The sequence below is a fragment of the Nyctibius grandis genome, chromosome 9 (genome assembly GCF_013368605.1).
Source record: "Nyctibius grandis isolate bNycGra1 chromosome 9, bNycGra1.pri, whole genome shotgun sequence".
Classification (NCBI taxonomy): Eukaryota; Metazoa; Chordata; class Aves; order Nyctibiiformes; family Nyctibiidae; genus Nyctibius; species Nyctibius grandis.
In genome coordinates, this window is record NC_090666.1 from 36,253,394 (window position 1) to 36,275,288 (window position 21,895).

A 21,895-nucleotide genomic window follows, 5' to 3' on the forward strand; every position below is an offset into this window, starting at 1 on the left:
TGCTTATTTCGTGAATCATTAAATCTTAAGTTGTGAATTTGTTTTTCATTGATTCCTAATTTGTGGTAATGACTGTTTCTGGTTTAGGAGAGTAGAATTAAATTTAACTCTAAATAAAAACCTTAGGTAGTATAGGATTTGTTGTTAGGCTTTTGAAGAAGAAAAAAATTACTTAATACGTCTCTTCTACAGCATTGGATTTCATGGGATGGAAAGGGACATCATCTAGTCCATAGCCTTGCTGAAAAGTAGATTGGAGGTATTCATTCCTCCTGAGAGATTTTTGCCCAGTCTTTTCCTGAAGACTGCAAAAGATGCCCCAGCCATTGTTTTACATTGTTAAGCTTTTCTTTAAAGTGTTTTTCTTGGCCTGATTTCTTGCAAACTGCCCATTAGTTCTTATTCTGATATGGTTCTGGGGAATAATTAATTCCTTCCCCTCTCTGCCAGCCTCTAGAACATATACTGCCTTTTCTTCAATTTGCTTTTCTTCAAAATAAATGTAGGGCTTTGGATCATTACTTATAATTCAGGTTTTGTAGACCTTTCGTCAAACTTGTTGCATTTGTTGGGAATCTAATTACACTGAACTTGAGAAACAGTATCAAGTACAAAACAGGGTCTAAAGTCTAGCAGAGATTACCAGAACTGATTAGAGCAGAAGAAGTAATTCCTAGCTTCTTGCATGATATCTCTTCTTTGAGGGTCCTCTTGTAATCATTTTTTTTGTCTCAGCATCATGAGTTACCTCATAAATTTTGTCATCAAAATACTTTTAAATTAAAACTAATAAGTATAAAAGCATAATTATATGTTTTTCTTTTATTCATTCCAGTAAGATAAACAATATCAGAAATAAAGTTGCTTTATAGCCCTTGTTCTTTACAAACGTTGCTCTTTCACTCGCTTGTATTTAATGTCAGTAGGAATAATTCTTTGTCTTGAAAGAAGTGTTTTGCTTTGTGCCATACAGTTTTTCAGCAGACGTGTGTGGGTCAGCTCAGTCTGGTTTAAGCAGACCAGACTCAAATACAAATAAATTAAAACTTACTTATTGACTTCAGATCAGGCTAGAGTGGTAGAATAAACCTCTGCCTGCAGAAGAGTCTCTCGATAAGAGTGCTGTATAAGAGTGCTGTATGTAATCTTTGTGAGTGAACTTGAGCCCTGAGGAAATTTTTGGTAATTGCAGATCAGGTTTCTAGAACTGCTAACTCAAAAGAATAACGCTGCTGCTCCGAGGGGTGAGTATTTCTGAACTGAAATACTGTTTTGTACGTCTGAGATCTGTAGCACCAATGACTCTTGGTAGTACATGCTTTATCTGTAGGATCATTGGTGCTGTAAATAGCACGAATATAGCAAAACAGATCGCATTTTTGAGTGCACCTTATTTTCAAGCAGAAGAACGTGTGGACATGCTGTATTTTTCAGTTCTGAAGTCTGGATATTTGAATGCAGTTTATGTGCAATGAAGCAACATAAAAATTAGTAGCTTAATATAGTTTGAGGAGTGAGTGCAGCTCATTGCCTTTCTTAGCACCCGCATCCTCCATACAGCACATAAGAATCTGGTATTTTTTTTTTGTTTTCTACAGTCTCTCTAGCAATGACTCATTCCCATATGCCAAAAATCCAACTGGCTTTATTCTTGAAATAAGTTAACATGACAGCTATCCTGAAAAACGAGCAGCATTCCTGCTGCTTTACATGTTCTCTAGAATACATCTGTTTTAGGAGGGTTATTTTCTGACTAAGTCTTTAGATTTTAAATGCAAATACTGAGTGGTCTGAAAGTTAATGTGTGCATCTGCAAGGATTTCTATAAGCAGATATGAGCTGCTCATGACCTGAGCTAGCTGGAGATAAGCCAAAACAGTCTGGAGTCTGTGTATCTGTGCTGGCACGTTGCCGTGCCTGAGCTCAATGCACCTACAAAGCTTCCAAACCAGAATTGGTTGGGTTTTGCCCAGCTTGTTCCCAGGAAGATGTCTGCAGCCACTGGCATATATGCACCCTTTGTTTAACAGTTTATGCTGGCATACGCAGTAGTTGCTGACAGTGATGGGTGCTGCTGGACAGCATTGCTCGTGTAGACAAAGATGAAGTATATGTAAGTAGAGTAAAATTATAACCTCAGGTGGGAGAAGGATAGGAATAAATGTGTAGAAATACTTCCACTAGGACAGCCCAGTTAAGATTGTGCTTATACCCAATATTAAGGAAAAACATTCACTTCAAAAATGGTCACAATCCTGGGTTGCTTTTGTCTAAATTCTTTTTAGAAGCCCAAAAATTGTCACTTCTAGTATCTTAGAAGAAGACCTTAATGTGGATGTTTCTATAAGCAATTTGCTACCCACCAATCCTCTTTTTAATTAGTCATTGAATAGGCTAATCAGCCTGACACCGATTGCAAGGCATGCTGTAATTATCTGCAACTTCCTGCTAAAACTAGGTGACGCTTTGAGAAGGAGGGGGCAGCTGAGTGAAAAACTAAAGTTAAAATCTCACTAAATTAACATTTTTATTTAAAATATATTCCTGCTTTTAAAAAAAAATACTGGTTTTGCCATTTTCAGAATGAATTATTTCAATTTAGAAATACTAAAACATTATATGTAAAATCAAAATTTTTTTAAAAAATAGTTCAATTGAAAGAGATTTAAACCACTAAGCGAAACAAATGGAGAATATAGTACTTGGTCAGACTGAGGCACTTCTACATATGTTAAAGTATCAGTTCAGCATAACTGGCATTATTTACATTCCTTTCTAAATTTTAAATCATTATTTTACCTGTTCTTTTCTGCTGCATTTCAGGGATTACGTTCACCACTTGAACCTTTGATCTCTCATACCATTTCTGCATACACTTGTACTTTCCACTGTGATCTTTCTCTCTTGTCAGTCTGAATTTATTTATGCCTGAATCATAAATATATTTTGTTTTCTCTGCTTCCTGGTTTAGCTTAGTTTCTGTTCTGTCACGTTTCCTGTCCTGCTTCAGAGACCCTGTGTGTATTGGACATTGTTACACATATCCCTATGAACAATTAGTGCTGCATATCTTACATCTGAATACAGGAAAAAGACAGGGAAAAAAGCACTCTGACATGATCACATGTAATGTAGTGCTCCTTACATGTATAATTTGACCAACTCCAGTAACATTGCAGTTTTCCAGTAGCTTTCACCCATTTTTTGTTCCCCTATACTCAAGTACCTGGCCAAAAGCTGTATATTTGATAAGAATTTTGTTTTAAGGCCTGCCAAGAAATAAGAAGGCTTTTATTACTGAATGATTCATCAGTGCAGAACTTGTTTTGGTCCTGCTGGAGTATTTTGTATGATGCAGAGATAATTGCCACTGTTGTAAAATATTTTCATTGAGAACAGTTGACATAAAACACTGCACAGAAACTGATCTGTCAGCTTTGTTGTTTGGTGAATCATAATGTGTTGTATATTTTGACTTTCTTTTTGCTTGAAAGATCTCTGTGAAGATCAAAAAAAAAAGTAAATTTGCTCTATTTGTACTTTTCAAATACAAAGCTCGCATTTCATATGAGAGTTTGAAAGTTGCTGGTGTTTTTTTTTTCTATTTTGCAATTTAATGAATACTTTAGAGAAAGGAGCAACATATAAGAAATATGTAAATGTATTTTTGAGACTAAATTCTTCCATCTTTTAAAGCTGAAAACTGGTTGGAGCTAAGGTCTTTCACCTTCTGGGGGCTAATTTGTTTCACATTTTAAAGCCAAAATCCTGGTGTTTTACTGAACAGAATGTTACATGGGCTTGAAGCATGGGAAATGTTGAAGACTGGGAAATGCAGCCATTTTTAATAGTAACTTTTGCAACTACCTCCCTTCTGTGCCATCTGTGAGGTTGTGTCTCTTGCTTAGCACATAAAAGCCCAGCGATACAATGTGCAGTGATAAGAGTTCGTGTCTCTATAACGTAGTGGTACGTGATGTAGGAACACATACTGTGTCTTTTCCGAAAATTTTGGTTGTGGAGGGCTGAAGAATGGTAGGGACAGCAGCTTTGGAGCCATATAATCCAATTCATTTGCAGTGGAGCCAGTGGTCAGTATGATGGCCATAAAGTTCCTGTCCAAGCCATATCAAAGGTTTGGCAGGCTGCAGTTTGGAAACATAACTTCTAGAATCTGTGTGCTAGAATGTGTGCCCTCTTCTTCATACCGAGACTTTTTCTGCCTTTCATGTACTATGGGCCCTTTTTTTTGAAAGGAGCCACTCATGAATGAAGTAATTTTTTTTTAAGGAATTAATAGGAGTTCAAATGAGGGACTGACTGTGATTCTGTCATCCCAGACCCTTTGTAATCCAATGCCAAGGTTTCTCTCAGTTGTAGACTGGTTGTTGCAGACATTTGACTTTTATATTATTTCTTCAAAAGTCTGTGACAAAATGTTTCATAAACAAATAAATGGTCTGTCTGACTGCAAGCATTCAGCAAATTAAACTGTCTTCAGTGCTTCTCCAGTAGGTCTAATTAACCCAAAAGTCAGAACCTGGAGACTAAATACAATTGTCTAAAGACAAAGTACTATTCTCCTCTGATCTTCTTGGCATGTGGCCCTTGGCTGTTGCATTGATTTTGTAGTAATGAGTGAGACCATTAGAAAATAGATGAAGAATCCTCTCTTCTTCTGCCTAAATTCTACTTCAGAGCCCCAGGAATGTAGGTGACGACAGTAGCATTCCCATAAGCTCTACTTGGACGTTAAAGCATAACTTCGTTCTCTAAGAACAAAGAAACCGAAAATAAGCTCTGTGGTTGCTATTTGAATGTCTGATATGTCCTTGAATTTGCTGATCATAATGTCTTTGAATGTAATATGAACAGAAATGTTTGAAATTAAAATGTACCTTCAGTTTATAAATCATCCATAGTTGCAAGCAAAACCAAAACGCATCTTAATTATCATAACTATGTATATATACACACATGCTTATATATACACATATGCATGTGTACCTACAGTAAATTATTTTTTTTCTTTTAGATGTATGCTGAGAGTTCTGGATTCCTTTGGAACTGAACCAGAGTTTAACCATGCCCATTATGCCCAGTCTAAAGGCCACAAGACACCATGGGGAAAGTGGAACCTTAATCCACAGCAGTTTTATACAATGTTCCGTAAGTATCCCTGTGTTTATAAATACGAATGCTGTCATTGAAAAGAATTTTCGTATAATGAAGGACATGTTAGTGGTTTAATAAAATGCAACAGCTAAATGGGCAGAATTGTGTCAGTAAGTTAGTTTTGCCTTCTCAAATCCTGCTATGGAGCAATAGGTTTCTGAGGAACTTGCTAGATTGCAGTTTTATCAACTGCACTCTTGCATTTCATCGTGTTAAACTGATGTTTGTGACTATGTTGTTGTATTTCTGCTTTTTTTCCCTCAACAACTGAGCAGCACAATTCCTTCGCTATTTCTTTGCATTCAAGATTAATAAACTGACACTCAGCAAAAATAATTTTTTGTCTCCATTTTTGGGGGGATTTCTCAAAATTTTTACCTAGCTTGTTGTCGTGTTGTGAGCATTCATCCTGAGGGGAACCGATTCACATATTTTTGCCAGCAGTGTACAAAGCTGTTGAAAAAAAAAGTTGTAGATTTCAGCATTGTTGTAGAGCTTTGAAGAGTTGTTAAATATCTTACAAAAAAAACAAAACAAAACCAAACTTAAAAAGAAACAGAACAGGAAAAAAAAATTGTATAAATGGGATTAAATGATTACAGTGACCTGCTCCAGCCCTAGTCTTTGACTTTATGGCGCTAGGTTCTAGAATCAAAGGATCTTTCTCTTTTGCCTGTTGTAGTAGTGGTTCAAGTCTGTTATCTCTGAAAGACACAGAAAGACACCACTGCCAGCTAGCTTGAGGCTTAGAAAGGAGTAAAGTGCATGCTGTTGTGTGCAGCAACTTCTCAGCCCAGTTTGTAAAGAAACACTTGCTAGTGACCAGCCTGACCTCCAAAGTTTGGTGGTGGTCCCTGTCTGAGACTAAGGCCAGGGCATGCACTGTTCTCTCTCACCAGACCTCACAGTGAAGTCTCTCAAACTTTTCTGCTTTTCATAGCAGAATTATACATGCTACTTTCTGGCTGACATGCTTTTGATTTCAGTTGCCCTGTAAAATTCTTGAGAGGGGCATGTTTTCTCTGTCAACATTTGCTGTTCAAGTTTTTCCAGAGAAATATAAGTGAAGGTTGTTTAAAAGATAAAAGGCTTCATTCACAGTTGTTTCAAAGCAAGTAACAAAACGCGTGGTGGGGAAATGTGACTTGGAAGTGGTTGCAGAGCTTGTGTCTGGACATTAGTAAGCAGAGCTTGTTCTGTACTCACATGATTTGCTAATATTTATTGGTTTATATCCTAAATGGAAAAGGAGCCGAAAGCTCAATCATGCTGTATTTAAGTAGTCCAGCTGTTGGGAAGTTTGTGTGTGAGATCCTGTTTAAGATAGCACCAAGAATGATGACGCACTTGAGGAAAATAGTTGCGTGGATACTTGTGGTACGGCTGTGTGCGTGCACTCCTCAGTCCCACTCCTTGAAATGCAGAAGAAAGTAAATCTCTGTAGAGAAGGTCTCTGTTGTGGCAGTATTGACTACTGTTATAGTCTCTTGTTCAGAACAAATCACTTCGTAGTGAATTTTCAGAAGAGTATGAGTATGTTGGAATTTCAATAAATAACCATTTCAAATTTTTACTGCTGGAAGTGACTGCTGGTTTTCCTTTGCAGGAAAAGTGGTAAAGAGATTGCAAGCAAACCAGTTCTGAAGCATGAGTGATTCCAGTGCCATAGATTACTCAAGGATTTCACTTCTTTTTGTACTAGGCGCAGAAGAGTCAGTGTTCTGCGATATTTGAAGTTTATTTTTGTTTTTAGTTCTCTGCTGCAGAGATAGCACCATCTTTATGAGGTTGTGATTAAAAGTGCGTGTTATGCATCAGTAAAGATTTTATGGCAGATTGGAACGCTAGACAGCTTCCCAAGATCCCCAGACTCTATTATGTTTTGAGAACTCTGATTATAAGGGCGGAAAATCATTACTGAGCAACAAGCAAGCCATATTCAAACCTGTGGCGTATTACCAAATGCTTGACTGTTCTCTGAGCTTTCCAGAAGCATGAGGGTTTTTTTCCCCTTTTTATGTTTTTTATTTAAATTCTTTTATGCAAAATAACAGCACTGGTACTTTTAAAACTGCATGATCTTGATTAAAAATCCATCAGAGTGCTTCCTGTCAGTGATGTTTGAGGCACTGAATTCCACCAGTTCTAAGTGCTAACTTTAACAAAGGTTTATTTTGCTTTTGAGCGTGTACTGCCTTTGCCTCTCCTTTGAATGCAATCTCTCATCCAAAAATATGAAAGGATGGAAAAATGCCCCTTTTCAGGCATATTTGCAACATGCCATTTGCTGTGCTAAATTCTAGAATGTCCTTGGGTCTAAGTGAGTGCCTAGCTGTTGCTGAGGAACTTTTTGTGAAAAAGAGTAATTGTCATTTGAAAGACTAAATGTAAGGGCAGGGGGAAGTATGCACTGTGTATGGTTTCTCTGTTCTGCTGCATTATCCAGTTGGCTGATTTTCAGGAATCAAAAAGCAAAACCTTATAAGTGCAATAGAAATTTTATTTTTTTTTTTTTAGAACTCTGACTATAGGTTTTGCATTGCATGTATCCTAAGTGCCTAAGGCGTTGTCTTTGGGGTTTTTGTTTTGGATTTTTTAACTTTGCAAAGTGTGCTTAATAAGAAGTTGTCAGCTTGTGTGCCAGAACTTAAAAGGGAGGCTTACAGAGGAGATCCTAGTGTTTATTGCAGCCTGTTTCTGTGTAAACTTTTGAGGCTATGACACTTGTTAGAGAGGCACAAAAATCCCACGTATTGGAGTAATTTTTATATAATAGAGAAGGATTTTTATCTGAAGCCTTGAATGTTGGAGTCCACCCCTGGAATTAAACACCCTGTCTACAAAAAACAAAAGAAACCAAAACCACCTTAGTTTTGACAAGCCTATAGGTCTGTGTCTTTACAGGAGGAGAACAGTGGCTAGTATTGCTGGGTGTCACTGCTAGAAAAAGACCACCAGAGGCTATAAGTAATATAGAAAACTAAGAGTAAATTGCAGATCCTTTGCATGCACTTTATTTGTCTGAGCACTGGATTAACACAATTTTGCTAACTTCAGTTGTCACCTTTCACTATTTTATGACAGATATATCTGAGTGAATTAGGCAGTGAAATTTGTATTCTGATCAGCATAGTGTGACTTTGTAGGCTAGTAATTAGGATGGATACATATGTGAGTTGGATGGTTGGTGTTAGCTCTTCCAATATAGGAGGTGAACCCAAGAGATTTACTAAAATTTATTTATGACCTTGAGCAACATACAGCTTTGTTAACAAGCATAAATCCAGGTTTTTTTCAAATTGTTGGTATTGCATCTCTGAGATTGTCAAGCTGGATTTCTTGTTCTCTTATCTCTAATAATAAAATAAAGCTCAGCACACAAAAAACCATTATCATTGACCTCGGTCCAGCTACAGAATTTTTATTGCCAGAAACGAGCAAGAAAATAACTGCTTACTTCAGTAGACATATGCAGCAGGACTTAAAATTAATAAGAACTATTCTTGATAATAAAGCAAGCAAATTTATCTCTCAGTATGAATGAGAAGGAAGTGATCTGTTGGATATGTTCCTTATACCTACTTTTCTGACAACATTCATGCTTTTGTAACATTAGCTGATACTTAAAAAGGTTTTGAATATGCTCCATTTCTTACAGCTCACACTCCGGATAACAGCTTCCTTGGATTTGTGGTAGAACAGCATCTGAATTCCAGTGACATTAAACACATTAACGACATCAAAAGGCAGAATCAATCTCTCGTTTATGGCAAAGTAGATAATTTCTGGAAGGTGAGTTTTCTATACTCATGTACTTGAGCAAATTTATTTTGATCAATATAATAAAGCATAACTAACTGTAAAGTGTCCCTTCTCTTTAAATCTATTAAGTTCTTTTTCTGAAAACAAACATATTTTAATAATTAAACTGAACATTTTGAAGTCTTTCTGATGAGGAAGCTTCATTCTAGATTGCTGTGCATCCTTTGCTATTTATGCACACCTTTCTGATAGAATAAAAAGTTTTTGTAGTCTTGATATCACAATAATTTTGGAAAATGCAGAAGCTGTTAAAAGTAATGGGAAACTGAAGGTGTCAGAGGCTTTGTGCACTTTAATCAGTCATAAGCAAATGTGTGTTTCAATTATTTATTCTCATATATCTACAACCAAAAATGTTCTACATTTTGAACTGGAAATTGTGTTTCACTAAAGACCCTAGAAGTGTTCAATCTCTTTTTATGTCCCTCTAATAATATCAGAGTTTTGTTTCTTAAATATTGCAATTACTGCATTATCTCCCATCTGCAGACGAGAGCTGCAGAATACCACCACCCAGGTTTGGTCATCTTTTCACCAAGTTAAAGTATATTGTGTTGTTAAGCTCACAGCAGTCTCTGCTTATTGTCCACTGTCCTTTTCTGGAGCTCCTTCCAGGCTGCCACACCTGGGAGTGTCTCTCTCATGCAGTTTTCAAAGAAAAGCGATTACTTAGTGATAACTGGATTTCTTCCAAGTTACTGTTAGTTCTGTGTGGCCATATACTCTGTATGCCTTCCCTTCTGCCTAAAAAGACCTTATTTTAAGCCTCTTGTCAACTGAAAAAGGAACTGATCAGTCCATGCTGTGCTATACATAAGACCAAACAACATGACAGTGTGAGAGCACCTGTGTCTCACATTTTCTTTCCTTTTGTCTTCATTGGCATGAGAATATCAGTCTTGCACAGTTTTCTGAACACAGAAGCAATGAACACAGAAGTTTCTGAACACAGAAGTCTGATAACTGTGAAAATACAGAATAAGTTCTTGAAAAATGATAGCTAGAAGAAAATGGTCCATCTGTGAGACAAAACAAAACAAAACTTAAAGAGAAACCGGAGAATGTTGCCAGTGTTTATGGTAGCGGAAAGATAGATCTGAATGCTTCTTGGCTTCTATGCTGAGAAAAATATGTATATAAGTTGGGGACAGACCTGTTGGAGATCAGCATAGGGGAATGGGATGTGGGGGTCCTAGTGGACAGCAGGATGACCATGAACCAGCAATGTGCCCTTGTGGCCAAGAAGGCCAATGGCTTCCTGGGGTGTATTAGAAGGGGTGTGGTTAGCAGGTCGAGAGAGGTTCTCCTCCCCCTCTACTCTGCCCTGGTGAGGCCGCATCTGGAGTATTGTGTCCAGTTCTGGGCCCCTCAGTTCAAGAAGGACAGGGAACTGCTAGAGAGAGTCCAGCGTAGAGCCACGAAGATGATTAAGGGAGTGGAACATCTCCCTTATGAGGAGAGGCTGAGGGAGCTGGGTCTCTTTAGCTTGGAGGAGAGGAGACTGAGGGGTGACCTCATTAATGTGTATAAATATATGAAGGGCAAGTGTCATGAGGACAGAGCCAGGCTCTTCTCAGTGACATCCCTTGACAGGACAAGGGGCAATGGGTGCAAGCTGGAACACAGGAGGTTCCACATAAATATGAGGAAAAACTTCTTTACAGTGAGGGTAACTGAACACTGGAACAGGCTGCCCAGAGAGGTTGTGGAGTCTCCTTCTCTGGAGACATTCAAAACCCGCCTGGACGCGTTCCTGTGTGATATGGTCTAGGCAATCCTGCTCCGGCAGGGGGATTGGACTAGATGATCTTTCGAGGTCCCTTCCAATCCCTAACATTCTGTGATTCTGTGATTAGCTGTGCATTTTCAATTGTGATCTCTCAGGTTTATATGTGAGCTTATTGCACTAAACCATGTAATCTGTGTCTTGAAATTTTGCTTTGCATAATAGTAAATACTGTGACAGTTATTCTGTTTGGCTGATGGTGTAGAATGACTTGGTATGCTCTCATCTGCATTCTCCCCTGTCTGCAGAATGCTGGAGCAGAGCTCAGATCCTTTCATTCGAGTCTCTCCTAGCTGAGGCTCTTGTACTTTTAGTTCCTGATCTCATTATCAGTCTCTCAGGAACAGTTGCATGTAATAATCATCTATACTTCCTGACCTGCTTTGTAGTGTATGTCAGCAGAACAACCTGTTGAATGCTAGTTGCATTTAAGGAACAAGATAGTTGCTTAGTCACCAGGGTTTTTTTCACTGACATATGTATCGTTCTTGGTTTATTCAGTCTGCATGATTTCAGAAATACGTATTAATAGCTTATATGCCCAGAGGGGAGATTTGTGATTGCCTAGTGTGAAATTCTATATGACACACACAAGATATTCATGGGCTGATTAAGACAAAAACATGGTTTTTTGGAAAAGAACATCCAATCTTGATTTTTAAATAGCACTCAATGGAAACCCCACTACTTCCTATGGTAAAATCCTCAAGCAATTGGATTCTCCCTTAAGACTTTGCATTATTTCTAGTACAGATTTCCAAATGGTAGTTTCCAGTCTTAGTAGCAGTTATAGACTTTGTCTACCAAACTGATGATGTTTCTATTCTGTTTCCCTGTAGGAATATATAGGTTGAGGTCAAAGTTAAACCATAGTCATCGCCTGAAAAGCCTGTATATGCTGAACCACTGAGAGCTTTGTGCTTTCTAATCCTTAAGTATTCTCACATGTCTGTTTTCTCTGAACCTTTCCAAGATGGTTCACATTCCTCTTGAAATGTGAATGTTAGCAAAGGGCACATGGGCCGTACCAGCACCAAATCAAAAATAAATACTATATGCACTATTATGCATATCCCCTTTTCACCATTAGGAGCTCATGTTTAGGTGACTGCTGAGCCAAGACCCTTGTATCATTTTTTAGAACTGCTGCTTTTCAAGTCACTGCTCCCTTTCTATAAGTATTGCCTGTCTTGTTTCTTCCAAGATGTATGACTTAATACCTAGCCATATTAAAATGCTTACTGTATGCTTGCCAACATCAAGCACATTAAAACTGTAACTTGCAGACTATAACTGCAGTCATGCCCATATACACTGGTACATAAAGCATAATCACTGCAGGTAGGTTTTGAATTGGTGACAATGTGGGATGTCTTATCTGGAGTGATAAAATCCAATGCTTGTGATCAACAGAAAGCCTGAACTAATCTTGTGTCTCTGTAATTTGCTTATTTCATGTTTCCTTCATTTTCTCTGTTCAGTGCTCTTTTTATCTGCCACCATGGCTTGTAGTGAACCTGACTAATCTATTTATCCTGCTACTTTTCTTTATACTGAACATGGCCAATTAGCAAAAAATGTAATCTCTACAGAATACATGTGCTACTGCTGGGTCTGATCAGTCGTTAGAGAAGCACAGTGTGAAGGGGAGAGCGCTCTGGTTCCCAGACTGAGGTGCTTTTGTGGAATATCATTTGCAAATAAATAGTTTAAATGTTAAACCAGGGAGGCTGAAATGGAACTGAGGTACGCACAGGACCTTTTTTCCCTGTGGGTGGGACTAGAATAGCTAACTGCCATCATGATTTTATATAGTCATGGGTCCTTTTCTGCATCTGGTGAGGCATGTTTAAAAAAAAAAAAAAAAAAAAGATTAATTACTTGTCATTTCATCTTTGCTAGAAATCATCACATTCCCAGCTCTTCTGCATGGCTGGGCAGAGTTGGTAAGGCCAACTCAGACAACCCACTTAAACTGTGTAAACTAACTGGGTTATTGTAGCTAAAGAGAATTATGGATTGCTTACAGACAATACTCTGTCTTCCCACATCATTTAATGGGACAAAACTCTGGTATGAATATAACGAGTAATGGGGGGAGGAATACAGTGATGACTTCTATCAGCTCTGCTGGATACAGGAAAAAAAAGTCAGCCCATAGCCTAAGACCAGTGGCATTTGTCCCATGTTACAGTGGTGAAGTCTAGGTACACCTTGCTGGAGGTCAGGAAGGATGTAAGCTGCAGAGTGTAAGATTCATCTTGTTTACTTTCGTCTGATGACTAAATCAGTCTTAAGTGGGTTGAGGATTACAAATAGGAGGCTCTAAAGAATTTCACTACATTTCTAAAGGTTATGCTTAGAGGTACGCTATGAAGGGCAACATTTGCCAAGTTTTGGATGTGTTTATTGTAATTAAAGGTTTGGGGTTTTGTCTAGGATTTCTGACAGTACTAAGGAGTAAAGAGAGCCCTATCTCTGCCTAAGTGAAAAATAAGGGATGAATAAAATGTGAGTGAAACCCATAATGCTCTCCATTATCAAAATTGTCTTTAATCAGAGAACAATTAAAAGGGAATGTTTGAAGCCTTTCATATCATCTTAACTCCTGTTTCGGTCTCAGTCTTTTCTTTGCTTTCCGTTCTGCAACTTCCTGTCATACTATTCCAGTACTTCTACCCTTAATCCTAGAAAGGAAAAAGAGTCAAGATCCATTTTACATTTATTTGCTATTTCTTTTTTTTGTGGAGTGCTGTGAGAGAAGTCAGAATTTTGCTTGTATCAGAAAATACTCATCAATGCATAACATACAATTGTGTGATGACTGCTTTAGTAGATTTTATTATAGTGTATTGGAGTTGCCTTAAAAATATTTATATATTTAAAGGCAAAATAATATGTGAGTTTGTTACTAATGCCACTTGACAAGATGGGCATTCTTCTTAAATGTATACTGTCTGCATAACAAGTTCTGAAGAATCAGAGACAGGAAGTGGTTACATTTAGCTTGTTCTCAGTGGGAAAGTACATAACCAAGGCTGTTCTTACTCACTTCTCCCCTTTATAGTTCCATGTGACATATGTAGTTTCCCTGCCTTATGCCTTGTTGCATGAAGTGGGAGGAAGAAAGTAGGGAGAAGTCAGAGAGAAAAATTATACTTCTAGGAATGTTTCTGTTACGAGCAGAGATCAGTGTCTCGCTGTTGGCAGCATTGCCTTTCCTTTCCTTCTGATTGGTTTTGGTGCTTCATATTTAGCAACAGACTTTGGCTGAACATTTAACTTCATTTTTAAAGCTAAAAGAAACATAAGGGAAGGGAGAAAAGATCCTTCTCACCTTTTCTCTCCCATGTGGTCAGTGCACTCAGAAAACTTGTCTCATGGTGTTCTTATTTTGTCTTTCTCCAAATTTGCAGCAGTGGTCTTATCTATTGATCGAAACGTACTCTAGTTGCTGTCACCAGGCACCAGGAGCACTGTCCTCCTTCATGCCACAAAACATATTGAAATGAGCCAGACACTTTAGTTCAGCAACATTACTGACATTCACTGTTTGCTTCTGAAAGAAGGATGGATCAAAAAACCCAAGTAAATCAAAGCAAATGAGCAGCTATAAGTGCAGTAAATAAGTATACATGTATGTACACTTTTGAAGGCTTATTCTTCAACATTATGAAAATTAGAATTTTATTGTGAAGAAAGAAAGAAGAAATGTTTTCCATGAATATTTACGTTTCAGGTCAGTGATCAGCTTCTCTTTTTGCAGAACTCCGCAGCTGCAAGATGAATTAGTGTGGTCTTACAATACCGGTTAACGCAATCATCTACTACTATTTGATTATCACAAAACCAACACAACCTTTTCTTCCTGTGGTCTTACTTCCTATTTTCTTCTGTACCACTGCACTTTTCTGCTTCAGCACTTACAGTGCACAAGTACGTCTCATTGTTAGTTCTGGAAATTTCCATTCAAAGGACAGGAGATTCCTGGTTAGGTGTTAGTGCGCATTAAATGACAATGAAATTGTCAAATCTTTCAAAAACCTCACTGTAGAAAAAAAACTGAGAAAACTTCATGGATGAAGAACTGCAAGAAATGATGAATGAAATAGATGAAGATGAGGATAGGGAACTGTATAAGCAGGATTTCTGGCAGATCCTGAAGAACCCAGGTCTTTACTGGGATGTTTTATTCATTCTTTGTGCAAAGATTATGTATGTGCAAATAAATAACATATATATGCGCTAATGTGTATTTTACGCAGATATATATGGTAGGTGCCTAACAAAGAAGCCATAAATGGACATTCAGGGAAGAGCAAAAGCATGGCAAAGTTACAGAATACTTCCTTTGCATATTCCCTCTCTTTCCAGCTTTTTTCAGCTCAGGGTATTGTCTGAATCTGTTTGTTTATTGATTAACTGACTGTCGACACACTTTTGGGATCTCAGTAAGAGGTGACTTCAAAGCACTTGTCTGATCATGTACCTATGCAGACTTTTTTGCCTCCACAACATTCTCTGTCATGGAGTCCCTCAAATCTCTCACCTCTTGCAGGAGGAACCATTAACTTTTGGGTTTTTCTAAACCTGCCTCCTACTAGCTTTGTTTGGCTTCCTTTGTAGCAGGACATTATGAATGATCAGTCACTATTCATGTTCTTTATGCCAATTATGGTTTTGTAAACCTCTCTCATATTCTGCCAAGTTGCCTTTTCCAAGCTGAAGCATCATAAATGAATTCATTACAGGTTTCTCTATGTAGCGATGGAAACCATTTTGTAGCTTGGATCCTTCTTACCCCTATCAGAACTGCATCTAGTGTTCTTGGCTTCTTTTTGACAAAAGGAACCAGAACCGCAACAGTTTTCAAGGAAGGAGAGGACTGTGTGTTTTTAGAAGAGTTCGATGATTTTCTGTTTATTTCTCCATTCCTTTCCAAATAATTCCTATCATTTACTTGGTTGGTGGGTGGACTGACTGCTGCTGAACGTTGGACTGGCTTTTTTCATGCACCATAATTGTATTTTATCATAACGCAAAGTCTTCATTCTTGAGTAACGCTGGTCAGCTTGGGTCCATTGTTCACATGTGAAGCTAGGGCACATGCATCACTTTGTTTATTTATATTGAATTTATCTGTTATTCTAATTCCTAGTCACTCAGTCCCTTAGGTTACTGAGGGGGCTTTTTCAAAAGCTTTACAACCCCAAGTGTTCAGTATTGTGACGTTTTTCTGCAACATTTTGAAGTTAATTTCAGTTTTGCTGCTCTGAATATTAGATATTGACTGCACAGTATAACTTCTCTATTCTCTTTAGAATGCTGCCTATTCATTCACAAGGGTGATTCCGTTCTATCCCAAGGAGACTTGGTTCCTTTAATAACTTTTAAAGAGGTTGTTTGTTTGGTTTTTTTAAAAAAAATTAAGTATGCTACACAAACAGACTCATTCTTTTCTATATGCTCATTAGCCAGCCGGTCTGGGGAAGTGATCGTCCCTCTCTACTCGGCACTGGTGAGGCCGCACCTTTGAGTACTGTGTCCAGTTCTGGGCCCCGCACTTCAAGAAAGATGTTGAGGTGTTGGAGCGAGTCCAGAGGAGGGCGACCAAGCTGGTGAAGGGTCTGGAGCATCTGACCTATGAGGAACAGCTGAGGGAGCTGGGGTTGTTTAGCCTGGAGAAGAGAAGGCTCAGAGGTGACCTTATTGCAGTCTACAACTACCTGAAGGGAGGTTGTAGTGAAGTGGGAGTTGGCCTCTTCTCCCAGGCAACTAGTGATAGGACAAGAGGACACAGCTTCAGGCTTCGCCAGGGGAGGTTCAGGTTGGACATTAGGAAGAATTTCTTTTCAGAAAGGGTTATTAGCCATTGGAATGGGCTGCCCAGGAAGGTGGTGGAGTCACCATCTCTGGATGTGTTTAAGAAAAGACTGGACATGGCACTTAGTGCCATGGTCTAGTTGACAGGGTGGTGTCAGGGCAATGGTTGGACTTGATGATCCCTGAGGTCTCTTCCAACCTGGTTGATTCTGTGATTGGCTTCTTCAGAGAATACAACCGATTTCATAAGAGCATATTTCCTTCTACAGAAAGAATTGACTACAGTAATTTTGTTGGTTTTAAGTGGTTGTTCAGTGTAGAATTTACACTCGCTCGTCATGAAACACTGAATCCTCTCCAGATCCATTAATAAATTCAGTACTCTGTATTAAGTACTCCATGGCTAACAGTTTGAAAGTTTCATATTTAAGCACCAAGAGACATCGTCTTCTCTTTGTGATTTACCACTGTATCTGTTTAATCCTCTTAATATTGTTGTACATACAACATGTGTCTTCAAAAGTCTTTGAGGGTGTGACACTTCTCAAAAAGAGATTTTTCCAATCTTATATTTGTGTCTCAATCTCAATTTTCATACACAGTGTAGACACACAGTGGATTTTGGCTTACCTTGACTTGACACTGTGGCAAATAAGCACCCAGATATTAGGACTTCTAGATTTAACAGTATGCATTTAGGACATACAAAAGATCTCTCCCAGTACCTATTTTTCTGTGTTACATTTGTCCAAGCTTTATAAAATCACTGTGTTCTGGCTTTTTCAATGTAAGAAAGTGAGACTGGGTATATGGGCTGTTTTACATACATTTTGCAGTTTGAACTTTGAACCCATAAACCAGTTTAGGACTCTGAATCAAGCTTTTCTGTAATGTAGTTGGCCTGTCATTCTGCACAGGTGATGCTTAGTTTCATTCAGTGCTGAATTTCTGGTGTTCTATGAGTGTACCTCAATGGTCTAAAATTGCAAAATACTGTGATAACCTCAGACTGACAAACTGATGGTAAAGCGGAGTTGTTAATTACCACCATCTACCACATCAAGAAAACTAAAAGCAGAGTTTAGTTCTTAATGCATTGTGTTTCTACCATGTATTTTTGTAGCTTTTATACTTAAAATTTTCACCCACCAAACTTAAAATGTCAGCCCTTCAGACTGTTTCTTCTTGTCAACATTGTCTTAGGGAAAGACGTATCAGACAATTGTCATTTGATTTTTTTGATGAGAAAGGCCTTCATGACGCTTTTAAAAGTAGGCAGAAATAAATGATGAACAGTAATAACAGTTCTCAGCCAGTGATCAACAAAAAGCACTTTCCTGAATGGCATGTTTATTTTAGCTGCTGAAAAATTGTTTCAGAAAAGGTTTGTATGACTGTTACTCACCATTACTCTTCCATTTTGATTCTGAGGAGAAATAATGTGAAGTTGTTTGTTTTTTCTTTTTTTTTTTTGATGTTTTTATCTTTCATGCTTGAAGCCTAGATTTGCAGTATGGACAGCAGACATGGCTGAACAGTGCAGTCTGATACAAATTCTGCAGAGAATGTTGAATTTTGCATTACTAGCCAGCAGCCCATGATCTTTTCTCTTTGAATTCATTTTGGAGAAAGGAAAAATCTGTAGTTTACTGGCAAATTATTTAAGATAAAAGAATATTTATATCTACACCCAAGCAAACAAACTCAGGAAGTGGATTAACAGTTGAAGGAACATTGATATTTTGTTTGCAAATCACATTTCTTGATTTATTTACTTGTAGCCTTTCTATTTATAAGTGCCATATTTACCCATTCTCTTTTTCTATTTCAATGTGTTTAATGTTTAGAGTTGAAATATGTGTCCTGATTATTTTTGTGAAGTGGCTTATTACAATATATACGTTTATGATCCAAAATAACACTTTTCTACAAGGAATGTGGAAGTTCAGGACTACTTAATGCAAAAGGAGATAAATGTTAGTGAGATTAGTGTAAGGTATAAGGGGCTAATGTTATTTTTATGGTGCTTTATAGATGATTATGAAAGCAGTTGCTTTTGGCTCAAAGTGAATAAGGGAATAAAGGAGTGATTGTGGATTGTGCTTTCTGAGTTTTTGGTTGGGCTTTTTTTTGTTTGATTCCTTCAGAAAGAGAGACTTTTGGAAAAATTAAAAACAATTGTTTTATGTACAGGGAACAAAGGGAAGATGCTGCTTTCATTTCCAACTGTTCTTTAAAAATTTCATTTTATTAAAAGAGGGTTGCCCTTTGCGGGATCAAAGATTTTTTTCCAGCTTGTGTATGTTGGTTTTTTCGTATTTTTACTCTTGTGGTTTGAAAACTAATTCATAAAATTTTTTACATATTGATCCATTTGCTTATGCCTATCTATCTATAAGGTTTCCTTTGTGAGGAGAAATTATTTCTGTAGACTCTATAGCCCAGTCTACAGTAGTTACCCTGTCTTGTGGAGGTGGAAACCCAGCGACACCATTTAAAAGTCCATTATTTTTCTAAATATTATGGATGGAAGAATTGATGCTATTTGGGATACTAAATGTTTTATCTGTGGTTTTAGATTCTGAATCAGGAAAGAAGTCAGTCATATGCTTAAGTAATGTTCCCAAGTAAGGTTATGGATGATTAATTTAGTATTTTGTTTGCACTTGCAGAGGTGCTTAAAACATGCTGATTTTGTCACTGCTTTTGCTTTGTCTTCCGAAGTTGTATTGATTGGTTATATATTAATTTTAAATATAATTTGTATGTCGGCTCAGTTAATTTGAATCTATTAGTAATATTTAGTACATGTTTTTGTAACTGTAAGAGTTTAAGTAAAAACCCTCCCTCTACCCCCCAAAAATACTATTGTAAATACAGCATGGAAGCCTGTTCTTTTCCTCCTACCTTAATATACTCCTTTTTTTTAAATCCTGTATTCCCTGTTTTGTAGTCATCAAGTGCTGGTATTTATGTAGAGTACAGCACATGAATATAGTAGGAAGATTCACTTTGTTATTAACAAGATGATTTGGGGAATTCTTTGGGCTAAATTCAAGGTCCATTGTATGTATCAAAGAGTGTTTCCAGCAGAATTAAGTGGCAAACTTCACAGATGCTTCTCAGAATCCCACTAGATTTTTATTGGCATCACATATATACAGGAGACACGTGAAAATGTAATGTTTATTTCGGTCAATTTTACATTCCTCTTTGAAAATGAGCTCATAAGGATAATAAGATGACAGCGAGGTCAGTTCATGTAAAAGATATATCTAGTCCAATAGACTCCAAAATAGCCAAAACTTGATGTGTAAGGAAGAATGCGAAATGAGGCATGTTTCACAGCCACCAGAGACAAGTGGTTCATGGACTTCTTGGGGCAAAAGTTGTCTCTGTGTTCAATAATGATTCATGCATTTTTCTTCCATAATTGCTTTTTGAACCTATATAAAATCTTCAACAGTCCTACAGCCAATAATGCAGTTTCAGGGGGACCACTAGGAAGATTGTAAAGACTAAATAATTCTAATGTCAAATATTTTATTTTAGAGCAGCTAAATATTCTGTCTGTAACAGGTTTGTGAAGTTTTTGTTGAAATCTTTAAAAATAACCAAGTGCAATTTTAGGTAGTCCTAGTTTTGTTCTTTCTAGCTGCTTGCTTCTCATATTTGTCTTGAGTTAGAGCGCATTTGTGTCATCAGTTTGTGGGACATGAGCCAATAAAATCTGAGGCATGTGCGTTAGTGTTCTTGTTGTAGGCAGGTTGTGTCAGTAGTACCTGTGCCACGTTGCCTTCTCTTCCCATTCAGCTCACTGAAGCCTGACTCGTAGGCTCTGTTTGTACTGAAAGCCAGGCAGGGAGGACTACAGTGCGCATCTAGCGACAGACCACTGCTGCGTTCTGGAAACAAGACCAGGCTACTCCATTAATATTTCTCCTGCACACTTGCAAAGAAGAAGTTCTAAAATTGATTTTCTCTTAACAATGTGTATGAGATCCTCAACAGTTTCTAATTATGCTAGTTTACTTTACAAATAATGGGAGGAACATCTCTTTCAGGGTAATTCAAATTTGAAGTAAAAGGAAAAATAAAAAACAGAGCAAGCTTTTCATTTCTTAAATAATTTGTGTTAATTAACAAAAACAGCAACCAGATCAAACAAGAAAGCACATTTGTCTCCATTTGTTGGCTGTTTTATGTAATACTTAGCCCAGAACACTGACTGGTGCAGCCTTGGCATAGCTACCAGAACAGGGTGATTTAATAATGAGGCACGCAATCTACTTCATCACAAACAGTATCACCAGTAGAGCAAGCTGAAGCCAGAAGCCAGTTACGTGACATTAAATACCCTATGTATTTGAATATATACCAACAATTAATTTAGCAAGGAAGTTTTAAGAAGTGATGATAGCGTTCATTCACCTAGGCCCAATACCTTATTGCTCCTCCAAGATTTGAAAAGACAGGATTTTCACCAGTCTACTTGCCCTTTGCATGAACTTCAGTAAAACAGTTGGCCAGCTTTCACACAGGGCTATGGAGGAACAGTGTACAGAATTTGCATGACAAAAAGTCGAATTCTTAAAAACTGTCCTGCTGCCAAGAAGTACAGAAACTTGTTGCCTGATTTTAGAGCTATTACTAAGGCTATGTGCAAATATTGCGGGAAAGTCTCTCTGATCTGTGCTGCATGCTGGCTGTAAATACAGTCTATAGCTAATTGCTTTTGGAATGCTAGTAGTCTTTAAAACTCAAAAAACATATGGCGTTGAAAATTAAAGTAATTCGTGTTTGCAAACTAGGATGGTGTACTATTTTTATTTTTTTTTAATGCAACACTAAAACCATTACTCTTCTCTGGGTCTTTTCCAAAATGCCTTTAAAACTTTAGGTAAATGGAATATTTGTAGATATCTCATGGGCCTCACATACTAAGTGTTTATCTAAAGATGTGTATTCAGTTATTCAGTTGGCAAGGATGCATCTTACCACAGTGAGAGTCACCCTTTTCTTCACAAACAAGATAAACACTAATTATTTTGCATCTCTGACAAAAAATAGTGTGAAAACCCAACATTTCAAAATGAGTTTTTTACTATTTTTAGGCCAAGTATTGTTTAGGCATGCTGAGGATACAGCTATCTGATGGTGACCTGTTTTTTGTCCAATTAAAAATTAATAGGACCTTGGTATTGATTTATTTATACCTATACTATGAATTAAAAAGCTGCCGTTTTCTTCCAGTCTAGTAGAAAACAAAACTAATAATGTAATGAAAGA

The 21,895-nt window shown here is 37.5% G+C and overlaps 1 protein-coding gene across 1 annotated transcript in view; it reads left to right on the top strand.

The window, feature by feature from the left end:
* Nucleotides 1-21,895, top strand: part of MGAT5 (alpha-1,6-mannosylglycoprotein 6-beta-N-acetylglucosaminyltransferase) — a 136,612-nt gene that overhangs the window by 88,095 nt on the left and 26,622 nt on the right. Inside the window, exons 10-11 of the mRNA XM_068407674.1 lie at nt 5,036-5,169; nt 8,834-8,967. Coding sequence (XP_068263775.1) covers nt 5,036-5,169; nt 8,834-8,967 — 268 coding nt within the window. The remainder of the gene's footprint in view (nt 1-5,035; nt 5,170-8,833; nt 8,968-21,895) is intronic.